Genomic DNA, 25483 nt, shown 5'->3' on the forward strand with positions numbered 1-25483 from the left:
TTTTTTAATCTACAGGAGGTTGTTTAGTGTTGGTACCCCTTGTTATTCATTTCACTTTTTTTGGGGAAATGTACCTGCCTGCTCACAACTAAACTGTCCTTTTTGAAGGAAAACACATACACAAGTATTTCATCAAACAAAAAAAACCTTTATTTTGGTCGCAATAAAATAAAAAGAGGAAGGCAGCGCTGGAGAAACGTGTTACTTTGGTGCGGCCTTTGGCCCCCAGTGCAGACATGAACAAATTAGAATAAGAAAAATTGGTGGCCTAAGGAGTACATATCTCAGGGAGAGAAGTCTGGTCCAGAAGTCCTAGAGATCAGGAAAATCAGATGCCATCTATGTCCCCAGGATGTGGTTCTTCAAGAGGCTTCTGGCAGACCAGACTGAACCCAGGCCATCACTCTCTCGTCTTCCTTAGGCATTTCCCTCCAGGCATCCTTCGAGGCTGTGGCTGGGCTCCTGTAGTTGTTGCAGGAGGAGGGGAAGGAGGGCGTTGGTCAACCTCCTGGCTGCCACTTGCCGCAGCCTCCCCCCGACTGAGGTCTTCCTGTGTATGAAAATGGGACATAGTTTTACTTTTTTGCCCATCAATCACACCATTTTTAGCTCATGACTTTTGCAAATTGAATGTTACCAAATAGAACAGACTATCATTATGAGCCCAGCATTTTTCATTCTTGTCCCAATCATTTTTGGTCACTACTGTCTATTGATATGTAAACCACTTTGTTAAATCACAACTTACTGATAAATAAGAACATCTAGTTAACATCATTAAATGTACCACAAGAAATATGTTCAACAATGCAATACCTGTCTCAAGCTGGGCCCCACCACATGTTGCTGCCTGGAAGGCCCAGGTTGGACGTTGGAAGCCTCAGCTGGGGGTGAAGGATGCCTTGAAGGAAGACTGGAGAGTGGTGGCCTGGGTACCCCCTGGTCTACCAGAAAATGCAGCCTCTGGAAGTAAACCATCCTGGGGTAATAAACGGCATCTGGATCTCCTGATCTCAAGGACTCCAGGTGCGTATTTCTCTCCCTGTGATATATACTCTTCATTACACCAATTTTCCTAGTCAAATAGGCCATGTCTGCCGTGGGGACCATGATCCGCACCAAAGAAAGAAGTTTCTCAAGCGCTGCCTTCCTCTTTCTTCTGTAGCAATAAAACGGGTTGTTGATCTGCCACAGGCAGGGCATCTCCTTGTACAGTTCTAGGAATAGCCCCATAAAATTGGGGTTTTGGAATGGATCCATCTTGTCTGCAAGACACAACACAAGACAAACCCTAAAATACTAATAATGCCATGAAAAACCCTCCTAATCTTGTCCCAACATCGGCCTAGATAGAAGCAGTCTAGTCTAGTGATGCACCAAGTTCAAAATTTTACCTTCGTTTGCACGATTGTCGCGATCGTATGGACGACACACGCACTGTATATTTTATATACAGTGCGCATGCGTGAAACTCCGCCCGCCCCTGACGTTCTTTCTAGACTATTCCCCGCCCCTTCGCTTTGGGGAGAACACATGGCGGAGAGAACGCAGGTGCACAATCACAGTTCCACTAACGAGGAGGAGGGTGAGGAAAGCCCGGACCCTGAAACGTCCCGATCCAGGAAGAGAAGATTTAAGGCCTCAAATATGTCTTTTGGAGAGATGTTGGAGATGGTGCACATATTGAACAGGACCGACTATGATGGGAAGTATGGACCTTACCCAAACCCAAATATCAGAAAGGCCAAGATCATGACTAAAGTTGTGAAGAGTCTTCAGAAGAATTTTGGGGTATGCCGATCCAAGGATCAACTGACAAAACGCTGGTCAGACCTGAAACTGAGGGAGCACCATCAGTACAGAAGGATCAAGCATGTTCTTTAAAAAAGTAAGTAGTTGTCGTGTGTTCATATCATTATTCTTGCTTGCATACTGCTCCATGTGCTTTTATTTCATGTTGTGCATTTTAAAATGGGCACTTTCAAGTTTATGGTTTCATTCGTTCGTAAGAAACATCGTTCTGCAGGGAAGTATTCCAGCTGAACAAAGTGTCCCCAATAATGTTCTCACCTTGGAGCTCGGCCAAAAAAAAAACAATTGTACAACACTTCCAAGCAATGTTTCATATTCCTAATTCGGCCCTCTGTGTGCTAATTATTCTGTTTTTACATTCTCATAGGGGAGAGAAGACTCGGCAAGTATGAGGACACCAGGGACCACACCCCTCCCAAAGAAGGCCAAATACCAAAACCAGAAGCAGAGGAGCAGGAGGAGGAGGAGGAGGAAGGAGAGATCATTGAAGTTGGACAAATTGTCACCACAACAGGTGAGTGTTGGAGAACACATCTTCAGGTAAGCTCATCAATGTATATCACCATATTTTTAATACATGGTGTGTTTTTTTGATTTGTTTTGTAGGTTGTGTGGAAGAAGAATCCCATTTTACCAGTGAAAGTGCCAAGATCCTGATTGCAGAGATAATGGGGTGCAATCGGGATTTGGAAAATATACAGCAAAACATCAATGATGTTAAAAATAAAATGAAGAACATCACTGATGTTTTGGGGAGAGTGTGAAACAGCCCAAACTAGCTAGGGTTTTGCTATTTTAAAACACAACTTTTGTATTTTTAGAAAATCCAAATTTGGAAGATGCACAGAGTGTGTCAACATGCGCTATCTCCCATCATGGGTGATCAATGTACGTGTTTTGTGTAAAGTGGCTGAGATGAAGGGGTTGCAGCCCCAAAACATGTACATTGATCCCACATGATGGGAGATAGCACATGTTGACACACTGTGTGCATCTTCCAAATTTGGATTTTACAGGGGTGATACCCCATGTGATGAAGGCAATAGCAGCCCAGTTTGTACATACTCATGTCTGATATTGTCTTCACTTTTCAAAGTTGAACTTTGTAAGTTGCTGTGTTCTGTATGTTACACTTTGATACATGCCTGTTTACACAAAAACACCAAGTAAACATAAATTAGCTGGAAGACTGTTTTTGATACACACAATTTGTTGGTTTGTTGTAAAAACCTTTTCTAAATGCACATGTGAATGTGCTTGGATTAAAAAGTTAAATTATCATCAATGTGTGGCTTCCTTTTTCATTGTGCCAAAGATGTATTTGGAGTAAAATTTTGGAGTGCGGTGAGAATGGGTGTTATTTACTAAAGGAAACTCCACTTTGCACTCCAATTGCAGTTTCAGGTTTACATTTGCAGTGCACTTGTAGTGCATAGTGGATGTGCCTTTAGTAAAAAACACCCACAGTGATGTGTTAATTTGGACAATCATGCCATTTTCCTGCCATGGTGCTGAAAATGAGCACGATTTTGGTCAGTAATGCACTACATACATTAGTTAACAAAAACAAGGTGTGTGTGTAGCAGACCCACAACATAATAAGATTATCTGAAGAAGAGACTGTCACCTCATCTCACTCAGAAATTGGGTTTGCACTGTTGGTGAAAAAGGCACAACAAGACAAAAACTCAATTTACCTAGGAGACACCTAAAACCAAGCCAAGCAGTAAATTAAGGAGTTTCAAAGAAAAATTTATTGAGAAAATGCCTCTCAGACATTGTCTGGCATATCAATGGCCCCCCTACCCACAAAGTAGTCCATGTATTGGGTTCTAATCTCACGGGCGCTTTGGGGGGGCAAGCCAGGATGAGCAGGTTCAAGGCCCGTGAGGTTATCATCATTTTCCAGCAAGTCTGCTTCTTGTTGGCCAACTGAGACCGCATAGTTCGCAGGAATTTTTTAAAGAAAATTGTGCAGAACACAGCACGCCAGCACTATATGATTGAGTTTGTATTCCGCCATGTGAATAGGCGTTAGAAAAAGGTGGAACCGGCTGGCCAGTATACCAAAAGTGTTCTCCACCACTCTTCGGGCTCTGGACAGGCAGAAATTAAAAATCCTCTGGTCTGGGGTGAGGGTCCTCATCGGGAAAGGCCACATCAGATGGTTCGCCAGGGCAAACGCCTCATTCGCGACGAAGATGAACGGGAGTCCTTCCTGATTCTCATCTGGGGGTGGCAAGCCCAGACTGCCACTCTGGAGACGCAGTAGAACTCCGTCTGTGCGAACACTCCACCATCCGACATCTATCCATTTTGCCCCACATCCACATACAAAAACTCATATGTCGTAGACACCACCGCCAACATCACGATACTATGAAACCCCTTATAATTATAATAGTACGAGCCCGAGTTGGGTGGTGGGACGATGCGGATGTGCTTCCCATCAATTGCTCCTCCACAATTGGGAAAGTCACAACGACTGGCAAAGTGGGAGGCCACAGTCTGCGATTCCTGTGGCGTTGAAGGACACTGTGGAGTGAAACAAGAACCAAAATGAGTAATTTAAACAATCAACATTGCAAGCAGATTAGACACCAACATTTTTGGCCAAAATTTGTCTAACATTTTGGAAACTGAGTATTTAAAGCCTAAAGTCTAAGGTCCCCTTATGAGAGTCATCACCACCCCATCCCTCCATCTGATGGGCCCTTGCTAAAAAATGAGGGGGGGGATGATTTGGACAGGTAACCCTCTCCACTTGATTGAGAGCTGAATGCCTAAATAATGTGTGATACTTTGGGAAGCCCCTCCTTAGTTACACTATTGGCAGCCCACCGGACAGGTAAGAAGTGTCATAATACCAAAAAGAAAACAAAATGGAAGCACATTTTGACATTCTGCTATTACATATCAAGATAATTAATAGGTGAAAAAACAAAAAAAAATAGCATTTGAAAGTATTGAGGCAGGCCCTTGCACTACATGCTTAGGTGAATTCATCCATAAATGTGAGCATCTAAAAGGTAGGTAGAGTGTGTATTGGGTTTGGTAAAGTCATCAGATAGAGGATTGCTATCAGCTGAGCTAGCAGTTTTGGGGAGGGGGGTTCCTAATGAGTTTGGCACAACCAAAACTTTTTTAAAAAGTCACTCTGCATGAATTGAAGCACACACAACATTTGTAGACATTTTAGGGGGTGTTTAGGGGAAAGCAATACTATGGAGCTGACAAAAGACATTGGTAAGTGACTAGACTATAGTTTTATGGGCCAAGAAGAGCATGGTGGGGAAGTTAGTGAGGCAAATATGCCTGAGGACAAAGGGGCAGAGTATATGAATTAGAGTATATTGCAATGATGGTAATTAGGGAATGAGGAAAGAAATGCCAGACATTAGCAATCATGAAATACATAGAATGTGATGTTAAAGGATAAAACTTACCTTCATATAGTCCTTCTGCAGGACCTGAATGATGGCAGAACAGGTCTCTGGAATAATGATCCCCAGAGCCTGGGGGGAGATGCCTGTAGAGAACTTGAGGTCCTGAAGGCTTCTCCCTGTCGCCAAGTAGCGCAACGTGGCGATGCGCCTCTGCTCCGGAGTGTTGGCTTGCCGCATGCAGGTATCCTGCCTGCTGATATAAGGGGTCAGCAAAGCCAGCAGACGGTGAAAAACGGGGTCCGTCATCCGGAGATAATTCCTGAAATCATCAGGATTATTCTCCGGGATCTCACAGAGCAAAGCATGTGCGAGAACTGGTCACGCTGGCGCAACCAATTCTTGGTCCACAAACGTCTCCCCTCCCTGTTCATGGACTGGGCTTGTGTCAAAGTAACAACCCGAACACGAAGGCCCTGCACAGCACAAACTCTACAACGAGTACGTAGACGAAACATGGTTTCAAAACGGTCGGCTCGTCAGAACGGACAACAGAAGGCACCGATAAACAGCAATGCCTGAAAGAACAAACTAAATAGCAGAAGCAAGCAGACAATAAGAAATGCAAATCAAAGTGTACTATACCAAGATATAGTCCACATTGAGAAACAAATACTTACTGACTGCACGCACTGATTATCAGATACGCAAAGACAAGCAGAAATCGAAGAGCAGTAGCGATCTGAATCACTAATCTGAAAAGCGTGAATCGTCTCTCACCAAACTTCTACTAACACGCGATAAACACGAGATCAGCAGAAGGAGCCCAAAGGATGCCAGGTGTGGTGCTGAACTTCCCTTTTGTAGGTCCGCCGTACATGGCTTACGTCACTGCGTTCTTGGCAACTGGAAATTCCAACAACTTGGTCCGACCGTGTGTATGCAACATCACTTCCGGACCTGGTCCGGAATTAATCCGTCAGAATAACTCTGATGGATTTGGTCGTCGGAATCTCCGATCGTGTGTACAAGGGCTAAGACCGTGGTTTGATGATTGCTTCTAAATCTCACATTTTCACAAGAGACAGTTTTTGACAAATCCTTTGTGAAAAAAAAGTGTCTCACGATGCACATTGATCATCAATCACGGTACCCGATGGACCCGAAAAATTTAACTGCCTTTAACAGATGTTATATTGGCAAGTGACATAACTGGGTGACCCTGTCCCCTTCTGATGTGACCGGGCCACAGATTAATGTACTCAGGTGGTCCTGACCTTGCCTATAAAAGAACTGTCAAAGGGCACTGAGAGCATACGGTGGGATCCCTACCATTGAGGGCGAGCATTTATATTTTTTTCTATTTTTCAGGTTCATCAGGCACCGTGATTGATAATGGATGTACATTTAAGGACACTTTTTTTTATTATTGTTTTAGTAAAGAATTTGTGAAAAACTGTCTCTTGGGGTTTGTATTTTTTGACACTTTTTTGGTGAATGGGTAGGGGTACAATGTACCCAACACCCATTCACATTGGGAGGATCTGGGGTCCCCCTTGTTAAACGGGGCTTCCAGATCCCCTAAGCCCCCCACCCGCAGACCCTGACAACCCCCGGCCAGGGTTGTTGGGAAGAGGCCCTTTTCCCCATCAACATATGGGGCAGAGCCCCCCTGCCCCAAAGCACCCACCCCCCATGTTTAGGGCATGCGGCCTGGTATGGTTCAGGATGCAGCGCCTAGAGGCGATTCAGTTCGCATTGTGCGCTATATAAGTATTTCATTCATTCATTCATTCAGGATGGGACGCTCACTCGTCCCCACCCTATCCTGACCTCCAGGCTGCATGCTCGGCTAAGGGTGTGGTATGGATTTGCCCTTAAAATCTGCGCCAGACCCAAAAGGCCTGGTATTGGTTTTGGGAGTACCCTACGCCATTTTTTTTTTATTTTAACGTTGAGTTCCCTTTTAAAATCCATACCAGAACTGAAGGGCCTGGTATGGACTGGGGGGGAAGCCATTTTTAAGTTTTTTTTTTTCCTAATAGCCAAAGCCACATAATATTAATGGCTCATTTGCAAATCGTTATTGTATAGAATTAAAAACATCAAACACTAGTAAATGTGTTTTTTATGCATGAATGTGCTCAGCCCAATAGCCTAGTGGTCAGCATTTCTACCTTGAAAGACTCATGGGTTTAAATCCCACAGAGGGTATCACCTACTAAAAGATTGCATTGGACTCAGCAGAATATGTTGAAAATAGACGAAGCAATGGTATATAAGTATTCAATAATATTATGGTGTGGAATTCCAAACATCACTCGCTAGTTTAAAGGGGTTGTAAACCCTTGTGTTTTTTCACTTTAATGCATTCTATGCATTAGGGTAAAAAGCCTTCCGTAGTGCAGCTGCCCTCCAGAGCCCCCCCCCCCCCTTTCCTTTTGCTTCTGCATTAGAAAAATAGACACAGCTGGTGGGGTGGTAGGTTTGCTGGGATTTGAACTCATAACTTGAGTGCTTTGGAGACATCTGAGCAGACCACCAAGCCATTGTGCTAAGTATGCTGAGACCTGCATGATATTGTAGTATGATTAAAGAATGAACATGAATAATTACTGCTTTATAGTCACCTAAATAAATTAAATAATGTGAAAAAAATAACATACAACAGATATGTAACTGTAAATGTTCAATACATGTAAACCAGTCAGGGACCAGCATTGCTGGAGCTGAGTGACTCCCCTAGCCACCAGGGGATTAACTCCTCCAGTGAGGGTGGGTGTAAAGCCAAGGGAAAGGAAAGACAGATTCTGGTGGTAGGGGACTCAATTCTTAGAAGGACAGAGAGGGCAATCTGTCACAAAAACCTGAAGCGCCAAACTGTATGCTGTCTACTGGGTGCTCAGGTTCGGCACATCATGGATCTGGTGGACAGATAACTTGGAGGGACTGGGGAAGACCCAGCTGTCATGGTGCATGTTGGCACCAATGACAAAGTCAGAGGATGATGGAGTGTCCTAAAAAACGATTTTAGGGACTTAGGAGCTAACTTGAGGAAAAGGACCTCCAAGGTAGTAATCTCAGAAATACTACTGGGACCTCAAGCCACACTAGAAAGGGAGTTTTGGGTTTCTGGAGAAATAGGCCGACTTCTCAATCGGTTACCAGCTCTTTAGCAGGGACAGACTGCACCTAAATGGGGAAGGTGCAGATCGGCTGGGAATGAAGATGGCCGACAAGTTAGAGGGGCTTTTAAATTAAGCAATGGGTCCAGAGGTAGAGATAGGGTTAAAAAGGGGAGGGGTATGCCTGTATATCAAACATGATGTACAAGGGAATGTGATAGACAACATCACTAAGGGAGCAATCCTTAATGGTAGCGCTACAAAGGGAGGAAACTAAGGGGGTAGTAATACTGGGCATATGCTATAGTCCCCTTAACCAGAGGGAGGAGGGGGAGGCAAACCTCCAATTACAATTTGGATTAGGGGCAAGGACGGGAAGTGTAATTTTAATGGGGGATTTTAATTATCCAGACGTAGACTGGGCGTAAGGAACCACACATACCACAAAACACAAGGGTCAAAAATAGTTTATTGCACAGCTCTGGTGGTCTTCCATCTTGGGGGGTCTTCTCGCCGCCCCCGGGGGTCTTCTCCTGACTTCGGGGGTCTTGTCCCCCTCTTCGGTTCTTCTTAACGGGCCTCCGCTTTCTTCCTTTAGCTCTTTTACTAGCGGAGGCCCGGTCTTCTGTCGCCGCCGCCCTTTCTTCCAACTTCGGGGGTTTTATCCCCCTCTTCAGTTCTTCTTGCCGGGCCACCGCTTCTTCTTCCAGCTCTTTTACTAGCGGTGGCCCGGTCGGGAGATCAGGATCGCAGGTGCGCATATTAGTAATATGCCTGTATGCGCGTTTCCAAAATTCTTGTTTGGTTTTGCCAACATAGAAACAGTTGCACTCACACAGGAGCAAATAAATTACTCCAAATGTGCAGCAGTTGACAAAGTGTCTTGGATAAAAGATTTTTCCATTGGGTAAGAGTGTTTTTTTTTGTGTAAGCATGAATCTGCAATAGTGGCATTTGCCACACATGAAGGTGCCTTTATATTTGCAATGTGTAAAGCTGGTTTCACCTTGAAATTCACTTCTAACAAGTGTGTCACCAATAGATGTAGCTCATTTGAAAGTGAAAGAAGGTTTAGATGTCACATATTTGCCTAAAAAGGGGTCACAGGTAAGGAGCTGCCAATATTTTTAAACTATTCTCTTAAACTGATCCTGTTGATTACAAAACTTAGTTATGAATCTGGTTTCATCGGTTTTCCTTTTAGGTTGGTTACGATGTATCAGGTCACCTCTAGTGTGGAGGCAAGCCCGTTTGAAGGCACGTTTCAGGGAGGTATGGGAATATCCACGCATAATTAGTCTATTGCAGAGCTGATTCACCTCCTCCCGAAAAACGGCTTCATCCGAGCAATTGCGCCTAACTCGAAGGTAATGGCTGTAAGGGATGGAGTTAATTAGGGGTTTAGGATGAAAGCTTGACGCGTATAGAATAGAGTTTCCTGCTGTTGGTTTCCTATATAATTTACTCAGTACTTTGCCTGATTCACCCCTATAAACCTCCACATCAAGAAAAGTGATACGGTCAGGATCCGAGTTCATAGTAAAATGTAAATTAAAATCGTTCTTATTGATTCTCAGAAGCCACTGTTCTAAGAGATCACACGGGCCATCCCAGATGATAAAGATTTTGTCGATGTACCGGTACCAACACAATATGTGGTCCGAGTACATCGACAAGTCCCCATCATCCAGGACCATTGCCTCTCTCCCCCAGGTACAGGTTGGCGTAGGATGGGGCACAACATGTCCCCATCGCTACCCCCTGCACCTGGAGGAAGTGGAAGCCATTGAAAGTAAATACATTGTGTCGTAAAATGAACTCTAGAATCGACACAATAAATTCTCCATATCTCGAGTTGATCTCGGAGCCCAAAGATAGGAGGTGTTTAATGACTGCTATACCCTTTTCGTGGGGAATCGAGTTGTAAAGAGATTCCACATCCACCGCTACAAAAATGGCATGTTCTGGAATAAGGAGAGAGTCAATGATTTGAAGAAAATGAAGAGTATCCTTAACAAAGGAGGGTAGAGAGAAACGAATGGCTTAAGAAATTCATCCACCAGTTTGCTGGCGTTGTCACTAATCAAGCCAACTCCTGAAATAATTGGCCTGCCTGGAGGGTTGGTTGCGTTTTTATGAATTTTTGGCCATTTTATCTGACTTTATCCAAGTGTAGTGTTTTTTCTATCTTTGACCCAGCAATATTTATTCAGCCCCTTTGTTTCTCTGCAAATTGGCCCCCTTCCCCCCCCCCCTTTTTTTATTTTCTTATTTTTCTTGGTTTATCCTTTTGCTTTAGGGGTGCTCCAGGGTGGTCTTGCTTGGATCTCCTTTTGGACTTCTTTTGACCCCTCTAATGACACAAGATCTTGAGCACATTTGTGTAATCTCATTATTTTGACTTTTTCGCTGAGAATCCCGAGCACTGGCAAAGTCAACTAACCAATGCGAGTCCATCTACTGCTTACTGTTTTTAACAAATAGTAATGTTGGGATACATCTGATTGTTCTTTTGAGCCCTGTGAGTATTTTTTCAATTTTCTGTTCCTACCAAAGTATCTATATGGTTATCCCAATGTTCTAACATTTTGTCTTCTGTTACCCATCAGATTCTCTATAATTGTTACACCCACACCCCTGAAGAAGGAGACTCTATAGCAGCTCCGAAACGCATAGGGTGACTACATGTACTTAGATGTTGTATAGGCTCATGTTGTTCACAATGCCATAAATGGTGTTTCTATACAGTTGTTACCTAGACATATTTCTTTTATGTATATTGTAACTTATTACTTTTGCTTTATGTAATAAAATATTTACTGTTTCTAACTAAGTTGTATGTGCCATTAAAATCCACCCCCAGGGGATTTTTGTTTATAAACTGTATGTAAACAAGGCATTTTCCCTGTTCTGCCTAGTGACATGACAAGGATCTTCTGTTCTCAGTGATCGGGAACAGTGATCTCTGTCATGTCACTGGTAGCCTACCCCCCCTGCAGTTAGAACACGCTGAGGGAACACAGTTAACCCCCTTGATCGCCCCCTAATATTAACCCATTCCCTGCCAGTGACATTTATATAAGGCTAGGCTAGGTTAAAAGGCTATTTTTAGCACTGATATAAGGCTAGGCTAGGTTAAAAGGCTATTTGTAGCACTGATGGCTGTATAAATGTCATTGGTCCCCAAAAAGTGTCAAAAGTGTCTGATCTGCCCGCTGCAATGTCATAGTCCTGCTAAAAATCGAGGCTCGCTCCAATTGCTACTAAAAACAATAAAAATAAATACAAGTCCCCTATTTTGTAGGCGCGATAACAAACCAATCGATATACACCTATTGTGATTTTTTTTTTAATCAAAAATATGTAGAAGTATATACATCGGCCTAAACTGATGAATACATTTATTTATATATTTTTTGGATATATATTATATTGTTTTTTTTTTCAAAATTGACACTCTTTGTTTACATCGCAAAAAAGCAGAAGTGAGCTAATAGCACCAAAAGAAAGCTCTATTTGTGGGAAAAAAGGACATAACATTTTGTTTGGTTACAACATCGCACGACCACACAGTTGGCAGTTAAAATGGTGCAGTGCCGTATCACAAAAAATGGCCTGCCCGGTCATTAAGGAGGCAAATCCTTTCCCTTGGCTGAAGTGGTTAAAAAGACACAGCCATTGACTAAAATTAGAAGAGAAGCCATTTAACCTTAAACTGCGTAGAGGGTTCTTTACTGTAAGAGCATTAAGGATGTGGAATTCTCTTACATAGGCAGTGGTTTCAGCGGGAAGCAAAGTTACATAAATTAGAAGCCACATGTTTAAATCAATATTAAATGGTTAAAAACGCCTTGTATTGGAAAGGTTATGCATTGCGTCGTACAGACATGTAATGTGCACCATCTAGTAGTCAAAAAAGAGAACTACTGAAAGAATATCTGCATTAAACCATATTAAAGCAATACAATGCAATTATCATTATGGCACAGCTAAAGTGTACCAGAGAGATAAAGCTAATTATCTATAATACTGAATAAAAGGAAAATATATGTGTATTAAAATATAATAATGTTCATTGCTGTAACTATGTTTTAAAGTATTTCGGTCAAAATCTGTACTATATTATGTTAACGGTTATGAACATGTGACTATAAAAATGTAATATATGTATTGTTATGTAAAAGTGAAACTGCTTCAGCTATAAAGAAGAGTGGTCATATCTTCTGCTGTTTGAGTAATTCTTTGCAGTCCCCACCGAGCTGATCACATTACCTCATTGCGTCTACAGTTCAACGTCTCTCTTAATTTATATTTTGAGACCGGTAACATTTTGGGGGCTCGTCTGCTAGGATTCGTTGTGTTACCAGTGAGAGGTAAGAGCGAGACAAGCATGAGCCTACTGCAGAGCTACAAGGAGAGTCGTGAGTGTCGTCTGCCTTGTAAGTGCAAGTCTTCAGAGTGCAACAGAAATGTTGTCCTTGTCATGCGCTGATGTAGGATATCCATAAACAAATTCATCTGCTTAGTAAAGAACAGCTGCATAGCCTCGCTATTACGCTGGAAGATAAAAGAGACGTGGATGTTCCATCAGTGACTGGTACCAAAGAAATGGAACTCATTGAATTTATTGTAGACTACATGAGAAGTGATCAGTTGGAAAAGTTAGAAGATCAAGGTATGTCTTACCTACTCATCATCCAAGACAAGATCGATGAACTAAAACTTAACAAGGAAAGTACACCAACTGTGGACATTGCAACCGCTGCAAAAAAATAAGTAGTGGGACTGCAAGGACTGAACAGGTATCGGAGGTGGTGAGATTAACTGATGTTGTTGCTTTATTGCCACATAGAGCATTCCAAATGCATGGTGGTGTAATTTCAGATCATGGTTCAGACAAATTGACGAGGGTCTAACAGAAAAAATTTCCCTGAATCTGAAATGATATGCACAGTGTTGAGAATAATCAAACCTGGTCATTTTACAGATATGTTGACTGACAAAGATGATCTTACTGTTGCTGAATTGAAAAGGTTTTTGAAGTCACATATGAGAAAACAAAGTGGTAATGAGTTATTTCAGGACCTTAGCAATGCTACCCCAGCAAGAAAGAGAAACAGCACAACAATTTGTTTACCGGCTAGTGGGGTTAAAACAAAAAGTCCTGTCTACATCACAACGTGATAGGCAAGTGCTTAACTATGACAAAAAACTGGGGCTGGCCATATTCCTTCATACACTATATCAGGGACTAAACAAGAAAAAATCTAATGTTAGACGAGATATCAAGCCTTTCGTGTCTAATTTGACAGTAACGGATGACTTTATCATAGAGCAGGTCACCAGATCAGTTGATGAGGAAACAGAAAGGCATAGACGCTTAAACAGTGCACCTAAACATAAACCTCTTATGCCGTGTACACACGATCAGACTATCCGGCGGACTTGGTCCAGCGAACCAGTGTCTGCCGGACAATCCCCCCGTGTGTGGGCTCCGGCGGACTTTTTTTCCCCCAAAAGTCTGGCAGACTTAGAAAGTAGTTTTGACTCAAAATTGTCCGCTGGACTCGGCAGTCCAACAGACAATCCGGCCGTGTGTGTGCTAGTCCGCTGGACTTTTGAAATGAACGGACTTTCCTGCACACGGAGAAAAGTCAGTTCATTTTGAACACGGCTCCAGTAGACGGGACTAGCGAAGGAAGTCAATGCCTCCTCCTTTGGCGGCGAGATTGACGCCTCGCTGGTCCCGTCACCTGGTATGGACTTAAAGGGGAACCCCTACGCTGAAAAAACAGCATGGGGCCCCCTCCAAATCCATATCAGACCCTTATCTGAGCACGCAGCCCGGCTGGTCAGGAAAGGGGGTGGGGACGAGCGAGCGCCATTGTGGCCAGAGAGAGCATTGAGTCAACATCTCAAGGAAGAAGAAGAAGAGAAGAAGAAGAGAAGTCGGTGCGGGTGACAGAAGACCAGGCCACCACTAGTTAAAGATCTATAGGAAGAAGCGGAGGCCCGGCAAGAAGAACTGAAGAGGGGGACAAGACCCCTGAAGTTGGAAGAAGAGGCGGCGGCGACAGAAGACCGGGCCACCGCTAGTAAAAGAGCTGGGAGAAGAAAGCGGAGGCACGGCAAGAAGAACCGGAGAGGGGGACAAGACCCCCGAAGTCGGAAGAAGACCCCCGGGCGGTGGCAGCTACAAAGAAGAAGAAGAAAGCCGGGTGCCTCCGCTAGTAAAAGAGCTAGCAGAAGATAGCGGAGGAGTCCGGCGAGAAGACCCCCCCAAGACGGAAGACCACGGGAGCTGTGCAATAAATTATTTTAAAACCTTGTGTTGTGTTTTATTTACACTTTTTTCACCAGGTGAATGGGTAGGGGTACATTGTACCCCATACTCATTCACATAGGGTGGGGGCTGGTATCTGGGTGCCCCCTTGTTAAAGGGGGCTCCCGTATTCCGATAAGCCCCCACCCGCAGACCCCGACAACCAACAGCCAGGGATGTTGGGAAGAGGCCCTTGTCCTCATCAACATGGGGACAAGGTGCTTTGGGGTGAGGGGCCCCAAAGCACCCCCCATGTTGAGGGCACATGGCCTGGCATGGCTCTGGGGGGCGCTCACTCGTCCCCACCCCCCTTCCTGACCGGCTGGGCTGCGTGCTCGGATAAGGGTCTGATATGGTCTTTGGGGGGACCCCCACGCCGTTTTTCGGTGTGGGGCTTCCCCTTTAAATCCATACCAGGTGACGGGACCAGCGAGGTGTCAATCTCGCCAACGGAGGCGGCAGCATTGACTTCCTTCGCTAGTCCCGTCTACCTGGAGCTGCGTTCAAAATGAACGGACTTTCCTCCGTGTGTGGGCAAATCCGTTCATTTCAAAAGTCCAGCCATAGTCCGGCGGTTTGTTCACACCACCTAGTCCGCCGGAAAATTCCGTGTCGTGTGTGGGCAGGTCCACTCGTTTTGAAGTACGGTGGACCTCCGCTTCCGGAGGTTTGTGCGCCAGACTAAGTCCACCGGATAGTCCGATCGTGTGTACGCTGCATTACTGTTCATTCATCATAGACACCAGGGAATAGTGAAAAAGACATTGCAAAAGAGAGTTGAGGGAGATACTAGAGAAAATCACACTGCATTAAGGGAACTAACGACACAGGTTTCTGCTCTCATGAAGAACTTGAAAAAGATAATGAAGCAAACTCCTGTTGTTGGAAACCAAATGACTAAGTCACTAACCAATGTTCAAGATCAAGATCCAGATACAGCTCACTGCAAACCCAAGTGTGATGATTGAATCAAACGAGAGAATACGTTTGTTTCTACTGTGGTTGGACAGGACACAGAGTAGGGCTGCACGATTCTGGCTAAAATGAGAATCGTGATTTTTTTGCTTAGAAGATAGATCACGATTCTTGCAGTGTAACATCATCTTTCACTTTAAAACAAAAAAAATGTAGCTAACTTTACTGTTTTTTTTATTTTTTTATTCATTGAAGTGTATTTTTTTCCATAAAATTGCATTTGAATGACCGCTGGGCAAATACAGTGTGACATAAAATATTGCAGCAATTGCCACTTAAGAAAGAAGTGTCAGAAAAAGATTTAGACTTTAAGTCGTTAAACTTCATGCATTTACACGTTGTCCAAAATTTGTCAGTCTGCCCGATTATTTATTTACACAGAAGTTCTATCCCTTTGATCTAAGAAGGAAGCTTAGTTACAATGTTGCAAGTTAAAAAAACTTGGCAGACTAGCCAGATGTTTTCTTTTGACAGCTGAGTGTGCAGATAGTTCTCCACTTTATATAAAAGAATCGGCAATCTCAGCAGGAGAGATCGTCAGAGGGGGTGAATCGAGATCACGATTTTTTAACGATTAATTGTGCAGCTCTAACACACAGCGGTTGATTTCTTGAAGAAAAGAAGGCAGTCAGGAAACGACAGACGCCATTAGGAAGGGACAGTGACCACCTCAAATGATCTGTCCAATAATGTCCAATGTCTGATCTGTCAAATGATGGTAAGGTAAACAGGGTATTCACCCACCGGTCAACTAGAACAGTCCCAAAAGAGAATGGATTCTCCAAACAACGTGTAGAACAATTAATTGGAGGAGCCTACTGTCATGTCAGATGAATGGTGTTCCGGTTGACATGTTGATGGACACAGGAGCTCAGGTCAGCATTATCGGTAAGGCATGGTTAGAAAGGTTTCTACCCAGTGTCTCCATTAGACACATACAAGATTTACTTTGTGATGACAACTTATCCATTACAGCTGCAAATGGTTCTATCATTCCATTTATCAAATGGATTGAAGTCCACCTGGAATTCGAAAGTAGTGGACTTGGAAACTCAGCCATCTATGTGCAAATGCTGATGAGCGACTGCTGTAATGACAATCCAATTATTGGGGTTAATGTTATTGAAGAATTGATCAGAGAAAACCGTGACTGATCAAACAGCACCCAAAACCTGACTATATTGCTGAGCGAAGCTTTGAAAGTAAGACAGAGTGTAGCGAATAACATTGTCAATGCTGTCAGTCAAGCAACTGACCCAGGAGAAATATCCGATAGTTGTGAGGTCAAAGTGGGGAAGAAGGGACTCCAGATTAAAGGATTGAAGTCAAATGCAGAATTAGAGCATGGCCCAAAAGGAGGAATCATGCCATTTGACTCACTTCCAGAATATACAATTGAAGAAGGACTTAAACTATTTCCTTCAGTGGTAGATGTGCCAAACGGTTTCTCTAAACTGGTGAAAATACCTATACTTAACCGTGCTCAATATGACATCTACCTTCTGCCCAGAACAGTATTGGGTATCATTTCTCCAGCAGCTGAGATTCTACCGTTGTCTCCAAACAAAGGCAATGGAAAGGGAATTGACCAGAAGAAAAGGGTGTTTCATGTAAACCAGTTGAATCAAGTGGACACTGGAAACCAGCTACCCACTAACAAGTCTGTTAAGTTGCACCCACCTGTCAATTTGGGAGATCTCTCAGAAGAAGAACAAGAGATAGTGAGAAAAAAGTTATATGACGAATCAGATGTCTTTGCTTGAGATGAGGGAGACTTAGGATGCATTCCTAACCAGAAACTGAGGATAAATCTGAAAGATGAAACTCCTGTCCAGAAACGCTACAATTCGATACTGAAACCCCTATACAAGGAAGTAAAAGAATATATCCAAAACCTTCTTGACCAAGGTTGGGTAACGAAATCTTCTTCTGCATACTCATCACCAGTTGTCTGTGTTCGAAAGAAGGACAGTAGTCTACGACTATGTGTTGACTTTAGGGAGTTAAACCGAAAGACTATCCCAGATAGACATCCACTATCTAGAATACAAGATCTGCTGGATAGCTTACGAGGGTTTACATAGTTCTCAATCCTGGATTAGGGTAGTGCGTATCATCAAGGCTTTGTGCATGAAGACTCCAAACATCTGACGGCTTTCAGCACCCCCTGGTGACTCTTGGAGTGGAATTGTATTCCATTTGAATTAACCTCAGCAACTTTTCAGAGATGCATGAAGAATGTATTAGAGGGCATCAGAGACAAATGTTGTCCTCCATACCTGGATGACGAACTTTGCTACTCCAAAACTTTTCAGGAGCATGTCAATGATACAAGTGCCATCTAAAACACTGATTCAATGGACACCCAAACATCAAGCTGTAGTATCTAGCCTGGTGGACATGCTAACCAATCAACCAATACTAGCATTACCCTGATTTTGACTTACCCTTCATCTTACACACTGATGCTTTCAATGAAGGCCAAGGTGCTGTACTGTACCAACGACAAGGGGAAAAACTTCATCTTATGAGGTTCAGCTCCAGAACATTGACTCCAGCAGAGCGTAATTACCATCTGCACTTTGGCAAACTTGAGTTTTTAGCTCTCAAGTGGGAAGTCTGTGACAAATTCAGAGATTACTTGTACTACATTCCAACATTCACAGTCTACACAGACAACAACCCATTGACATATGTATTGAGTACTGCCAGACTGAATGCTGTGGGTCATCGATGGGTTGGTGAGTTGGCCGAATTCCACTTAGTTATCAAGTACAGGCCAGGTAAACAGAATGTAGACACGGATACACTGTCACAATTTCCGGTGGAACTCACAAAGAATCTGAGTGAGTACACAGAGCTTGTACCATCTGAGGCTGTGTCAGCTATGTGGCAAGAGAGCAAAGCTGTAGACGAAGAAGAGGCACTATAGGTGGCTTCATTGACTCTTCACTCAGAAAGTGATGTGGCCGAGGAATTGCTGAAAGGACAGACAATCTTCCCAATGACTCAGGAGAATATCAGAGCATTATAACAAGACCATATCAACATTAGATAAGTGGTCCGGCTTAAGGAGAACGACTGGATTCCAAACCACAAAGAAAAGGAGAGTATGACCAGTAAAACAAGACATTTGATACACAAATGGAACAAAGTCAGAGTTGATGAAAGAATCCTCTACCAGCACTCTGGACCCCGAAAACGGCTAGTTCTATCAGAAAAGCTAAAACCATTGATCTTAAGAAATCTCCATGATGACATGGGTCACATTGGCACTGACAAGGTAACCCACCTAGCACGTGAACAATTTTACTGGCCACTTATGCAAAGAGAGATTGATGAATATGTGCTGAAGAAATGCAACTGCATCAAACAAAAGCATCCAAATATACACGAAAGGACACTTATGGGTTCAATTACTACCAGTTCACCCTTGGAGTTAGTATTCATTGATTATCTTCAATAAATAGTGCAATGTCCTGTGAGCCACCACTATGTACCTCTATAGGGTTAACAGACACTGTTCCTATTTTGAATCAGCTGCTAGCGTTGTACATGTCTCATAAGTCAAATAGATTAGTTCAAATATACTGTAGTATGCTCGCTATAAAAATGAAACTTTCAAAAATAACGTGACAATAGTGCTTCAATATCCATGCACTGCTGTAAATTAAATAAAAAAAAAAAAAAAAACTATAAATCATCCACAATAAAGTGACAATAGTGCTACCATATACATGCAATGCTGCAAATAAAGTGGGCTCATGTGAAAATTATCATAACATCCTTATAATAAAAAGTCCATATAGATATAAAACATCAATCTTAAAGTTCATACATATATTAAGTAGGGGTGCAACCGATCCGTGATCCGAACGGGTCACCCCGCTCGGATCGGCACATGCCGCGATCCGCAGAGCGCTCCGCGGTCTCGGCCTTAGGAGAGGCCACGGCTTCGGCCTAGCTCCGAAGCGGCGGCCATCTTTCTACACCCAGGCGTTTACAATGTGATCACTCCGACGGTTTCTCTCTCCCCTTTCTGTACTGATCTGTACAGTGGAGGGGAGAGGTCGGATGGAAGCAGCCATCCCTCCATACCCAGCCAATACTCTGCAATACCATACTCTGCCAGCCAATACTCTGCCGGCCAATACTCTGCAATACAATACTCTGTCAGCCAATACTCTGCAATACAATACTCTGCCAGTCAATACTCTGCAATACAATACTCTGCCAGCCAATACTCTGCCAGCCATTACTCTGCAATACAATACTCTGCCAGCCAATACTCTGCAATACAATACTCTGCCAGCCAATACTCTGTAATACAATACTCTGCCAGTTAATACTCTGCAATACAATACTCTGCAATACAATACTCTGCCAGTCAATACTCTGCAATACAATACTCTGACAGCCAATACTCTGCCAGCCAATACTCGGCAATACAATACTCTGCCAGCCAATACTCTGCAATACAATACTCTGCCAGTCAATACTCTGCAATACAATACTCTGCAATACAATACTCTGCCAGCCAATACTCTGCAATACAATACTCTGCCAGTCAATACTCTGCAATACAATACTCTGCAATACAATACTCTGCCAGCCAATACTCTGCAATACAATACTCTGCCAGCCAATACTCTGCAATACAATACTCTATCAGCCAATACTCTGCAATACAATACTCTGCCAGCCAATACTCTGCAATACAATACTCTGCAATACAATACTCTGCCAGCCAATACTCTGCCAGACAATATTTTGCAATACAATACTCTGCAATACTCAGCCAATATTACAATGGAGGTGGAATTTTCACATGTTTTTGCAAATTCAATTATTATTTGCTGATCCAAAAAATTATCCGATCCGTGACTCTGATCCGTGGAACGATCCGATTCGTGAGTTTTTTGATCCGTTGCACCCCTAATATTAAGCATGTGAAAAAAATATAAAAAGTGCTAGAGTTCGCTGTGCTAATTTCACAATTTCAATCCACACGTGCTGCAAAATCCTTCATGCGATTCAGTGGATGTTGTGCAATCAAAATATTAACCACTTAAGGACTGCCTCACGCCAAACGTACAGAAACCACCATTAAGAGTTTCTGCTGAAGAGTTCTATCCTACAACTACCACACCCAATTTTGAACAAGAACAAAATGATGGAACAGTAGTTGGCGACCAAATCTGGGCTACCGACATGGTAGGACTAGACACTGCAGAATTACCCCCATTAAGTCAAGACTTGCCTGTGAGCCAAGATATGCAAATGGAGAATGATGTTGATGGAGAAGACTCAACTCCTGTCAGAAGATCTACCAGACAAGCAAAGCCTAAAGAGATCTTTACTAGGGGTGAGCCGAACACCCCCCCCCCCCCATTCGGTTCACATCCAGAACATGCAAACAGGGAAAAACTTTGTTCGAAAGCATTAAAGTCTATGGGACACGAACATGAAAAATCAAAAGTGATAATTTTAAAGGCTTATATGCATGGTATTGTCATAAAAAGTGTTTGGGGACCTGGGACCTGCCCTAGGGGACATGTATCAATGCAAAAAAAGTTTTAAAAACCAACCTTTTTTTTTCGGGAGCAGTGATTTTAATAATGCTTAAAGTGAAACAATAAAAGTATAATATTCCTTTAAATTTCGTACCTGGGGGGGGTGTCTATAGTATGCCTGTAAAATGGCGCATGTTTCCCATGTTTAGAACAGTATGAGTGCAAAATGACATGAAAAAAAGTAACATCATAAGTACTAACACTAGCGCCGGCTATAATGAATTGTCGGTCCGGCAATACACATACAAATTTGTTGATAAAAATGGCATACAATTTCTCCACAGGGGAACCCCGAACCAAAATAAAAAATCAGTGGGGTTCCCCCTAAATTCCATACCAGGCCCTTCAGGTTTGGTATTGATATTAAGGGGAACCCCGTGCCAATTTTTTTTGAAAAAATGGTGTGGGGGTCCCCCTCAAAATCCATGCCAGACACTTCAGGTCTGGTATGGATTTTAATGGGAACCCCACGCCAAAATATGAAAAAAACAATGGCGTGGGGTCCCCCCAAAAATCCATACCAGACCCTTATCCGAACACGCAACCTGGCAGGCAGCAGGAAGGGGGGGACAAAACAGCGCCCCTTCTATTGAACCGTACCAGGCCACATGCCCTCAACATTGCGAGGGTGCTTTGGGGTAGCGGCCCCCCAAAGCACCTTGTCTCGCTTCTTCCTCCGCTCATTCCTTTCGTCTTCTCATCCGACATCTTCCTCCAGCTTCTTCTCCGCTTTGTCCTCTGTACAATCCACCTCAGTGGGAGTCTTCTGCTGTATGATGCTTCTGTTGAGGCGACAGTTCTTATATAACGGAGAGTGGGGCCATCCAGTGACCCCGTCCCCCCTGATGCATGGGGACTTCCCTATGGCTTTCCCTGTGTTGTCAGAGAGGGGCGGGGTCACCCATTTATGGGGACAGCCATAGGGAAGTACCCATGCGTCAGAGGGGGCAGGGTCACTGGGTGGCCCCAACCTCCATTATTAAAGAACTGTCACCTCAACAGAAGCATCACACAGTGGAAGACTCCCACTGAGGCAGATCATGCGGAGGAGGAAGCGAAGAAGAAGCCGGAGGAAGATGCCGGAATAAAAGACCAAAGGAAGGACTGGAGAAAGAAGCAGGGTAAGAAGAAGATGGAGGAAGAACATGGAAGAAGAAGCAGGGAAAGAAGAAGAAATTAATAAAGGACTCGTCAAAAATCATCTCTTGTCTTTTTTAACCTTTTTGACACTTTTTTTGTGAAATGGTAGTTGTACATTTGTATCCCATTATCAATTCACATGGGGGAAGGCCGGGATCTGAAAGGGGCTTTCTGATTCCGATAAGCCCCACGCTCGCAAACCACCACAACCACCGGGCAAGGGTTGTGAGCAGGGGTCAAGTCCTAGGGAAAAAAGTGTGGGAACTCCCACCCAAGATCCACTCCCCCAACAAAAAAAAGAAAAAAAATAGGACATCGGGGCACATCAGGGCACGGGGCACATCAGGGCATGGGACACATCAGGCCACATGGCACATCAGGGCACGGGGCACATTATGGCACATCAGGGCACATTATGGCACTTTAGGGCACGGGGCACATCAGGGCACGGGGCACATAGCACATCAAGGCATGGGGCACATTATGGCACATTATGGGGCACATCAGGGCACATTATGTGGCACATTGGGGCACATAGCACATCAGGGCACATTATGGGGCATATAGCACATCAGGGCACATAGCACATAAGGGCATGGGGCACATCAGGGCATGGGACACATCAGGCCACATGGCACATCAGGGTATGGGGGAAACGTTGGCACATTATGGCACATCAGGGCACATTATGGCACATCATGGCACATCATGGCACATTATGGGGCACATAGCACATCAGGACACATAGCACATAAGGGTGCGGGACACAACAGGCCACATGGCACATCAGGGCACATCAGGGAACATTATGGCACATTATGGGGCACATAGCACATCAGGGCATATTATGGGGCACATAGCACATCAGGGCACATAGCACATAAGGGCATGAGAAATGTTGGCACACGGGGGCACATTATGGTTCACATAGCACATCAGGGCACATTATGGCACATCAGGGGACATTATGGCACATCAGGGCACATTATGGGGCACATAGCACATCAGGGCACGGGGCACATCAGGCCACATGGCACATCAGGGCATGGGGCACATCAGGGCACATTATGGGGCACAGTGGGGAACATAGGACATCAGGGCAGGGGGCACATTACGGCATGGGGCACAGTGGGGCACATAGGACATCAGGGCAGGGGGCACATTACAGCATGGGGCACATCAGGGCACATAATGGGGCACATAGCACACCAGGGCACATAGCACATAAGGGTATGGGACACATCAGGGAACATTATGGCACATTATGGGGCACATAGCACATCAAGGCACATGGGGGCACAGGGCCCATCGGGCCACATGGCACATCAGGGCATGGGGAAACGTTGGCACATGGGGGCACATTATGGCAAATCAGGGCATATTATGGGTCACATAGCACATCAGGGCAAATTATGGCACATCAGGACACATTATGGCACATCAGGGCACATTATGGGGTACATAAGGGCACAGGGCACATCAGAGCACATGGCACATCAGGGCACATTATGGGGCACAGTGGGGCACATCAGGGCACATTATGGGGCACAGTGGGGCACATAGGACATCAGGGCAGGGGGCACATTATGGCATGGGGCACATAATGGGGCACCTTGGGGCACATAGGACATCAGGGCAGGGGGCACATTACGGCATGGGGCACATAATGGGGCACAGTGGGGCACATAGGACATCAGGGCAGGGGGCACATTACGGCATAGGGCACATCAGGGCACAGTGGGGCACATAGAACATCAGGGCAGAGGGCACATTACGGCATGGGGCACATCAGGGCACATAATGGGGCACAGTGGGGCACATAGGACATCAGGGCAGGGGGCACATTACGACATGGGGCACATAATGGGGCACAGTGGGGCACATAGGACATCAGGGCAGGGGGCACATTACGGCATGGAGCACATCAGGGCACATAGGACATCACGGCAGGGGGCACATTACAGTATGGGGCACATAGGAAATCAGGGCAGGGGGGCACATTAGGTCATGGGGCACATAGCACACCAGGGGGCACATTATAGGGCACATCATCATCTTACTAGGCAGTATGCAGAGTAGCACAGGAAGCGTTTGGCTGTAGCAAATTCTCCCTCACTTCACACAGTGCTGTTCACTCCCCGGCGGCCCCTCCTCTCTTCTCGTCGATCCCCATTGGCTTGTGACATCATCTGGGATAGACCATAGATGAGAAGAGAGGGGGGGTGCCGGGGAGCGAACAGCGCTGTGTGAAGTGAGGGAGAGTTTACAGCCAAACGCTTCCTGCGCTACGCTGCATACATCTCATTTAGGCGGCTCGAGTCCTGCAAAGGGAACGGCCTTCCCGCTGTAAAAATAGTGCAGGGACGCCATTCCTACGCGTTCCCGCAGGACTCAAGCCCTGGTTGTGAGGATGAGGCCCTTCTCCCCATCAACATGGGGACAAGGTGCTTTGGGGGGTCGCTACCCCAAAGCACCCTCCCAATGTTGAGGGCATGTTGCCTGGTATGGTTTAAAAGGGGGGGGGGCGCTCTCTCATCTCCTCCTCTTTTCCTGTGGCCTGCCAAGTTGCGTGCTCGGATGGTATGGATTTTTGGGGGGACCTCCACGCCATTTATTCTTAAATTTTTTGTTCGGGGTTCCCCTGTGGGGAAATTCCATGCCGTTTATCAATGAACTTTTATGTGTATTGCCGAACTGACAATTCATTATAGCCGGCACTAGCGATAGTACTTCTAAATTAATTTTTTCCTTTAGAAATGTAATTTTGTACTCAGACTGTTCTAAACACGGGAAACATGTGCCACTTTACAGGCATACTATAGATACCCCCCAGGTACGAAATTTAAAGGAATATTACACTTTTATTGTTTCACTTTAAGCAGTATTAAAATCACTGCTCCCGAAAAAATGCCCGTTTTTAAAACTTTTTTTCTGCATTGATACATGTCAGGACCCAGGTCCCCAAACTTTTTATGACAATAACTTGCATATAAGCCTTTAAAATCAGCACTTTTGATTTCTCCCATAGACTTTTAAAGGGTGTTCCACGGCTTTTCGAATTTGCCACTAACACCCCAAATTGTTCATTATTCAAGGCGAATGGGCGAACAGCCAATGTTCAAGTCGAACTCATGTTTGACCCGAACATAAAGC

General features: G+C 44.4%; 2 protein-coding genes across 13 annotated transcripts in view; one reads left to right on the plus strand and one right to left on the minus strand.

Annotated features, from left to right (window-relative positions):
• LOC143930478 (uncharacterized) overlaps window positions 1-3160 on the plus strand; it is a 98078-nt gene extending 94918 nt beyond the window's left edge. The window contains exons 3-4 of the mRNA XM_077454820.1: window positions 2180-2326; window positions 2419-3160. Coding sequence (XP_077310946.1) covers window positions 2180-2326; window positions 2419-2576 — 305 coding nt within the window. The 3' untranslated portion in view covers window positions 2577-3160. The remainder of the gene's footprint in view (window positions 1-2179; window positions 2327-2418) is intronic.
• Window positions 1-25483, minus strand: part of CUNH10orf71 (chromosome unknown C10orf71 homolog) — a 1142779-nt gene that overhangs the window by 588494 nt on the left and 528802 nt on the right. The window lies entirely within an intron of this gene.

Source organism: Lithobates pipiens, unplaced genomic scaffold (genome assembly GCF_037356315.1).
Source record: "Lithobates pipiens isolate NorthernLeopardFrog02 unplaced genomic scaffold, aLitPip1_a1.2 Scaffold_25, whole genome shotgun sequence".
NCBI lineage: Eukaryota > Metazoa > Chordata > Amphibia > Anura > Ranidae > Lithobates > Lithobates pipiens.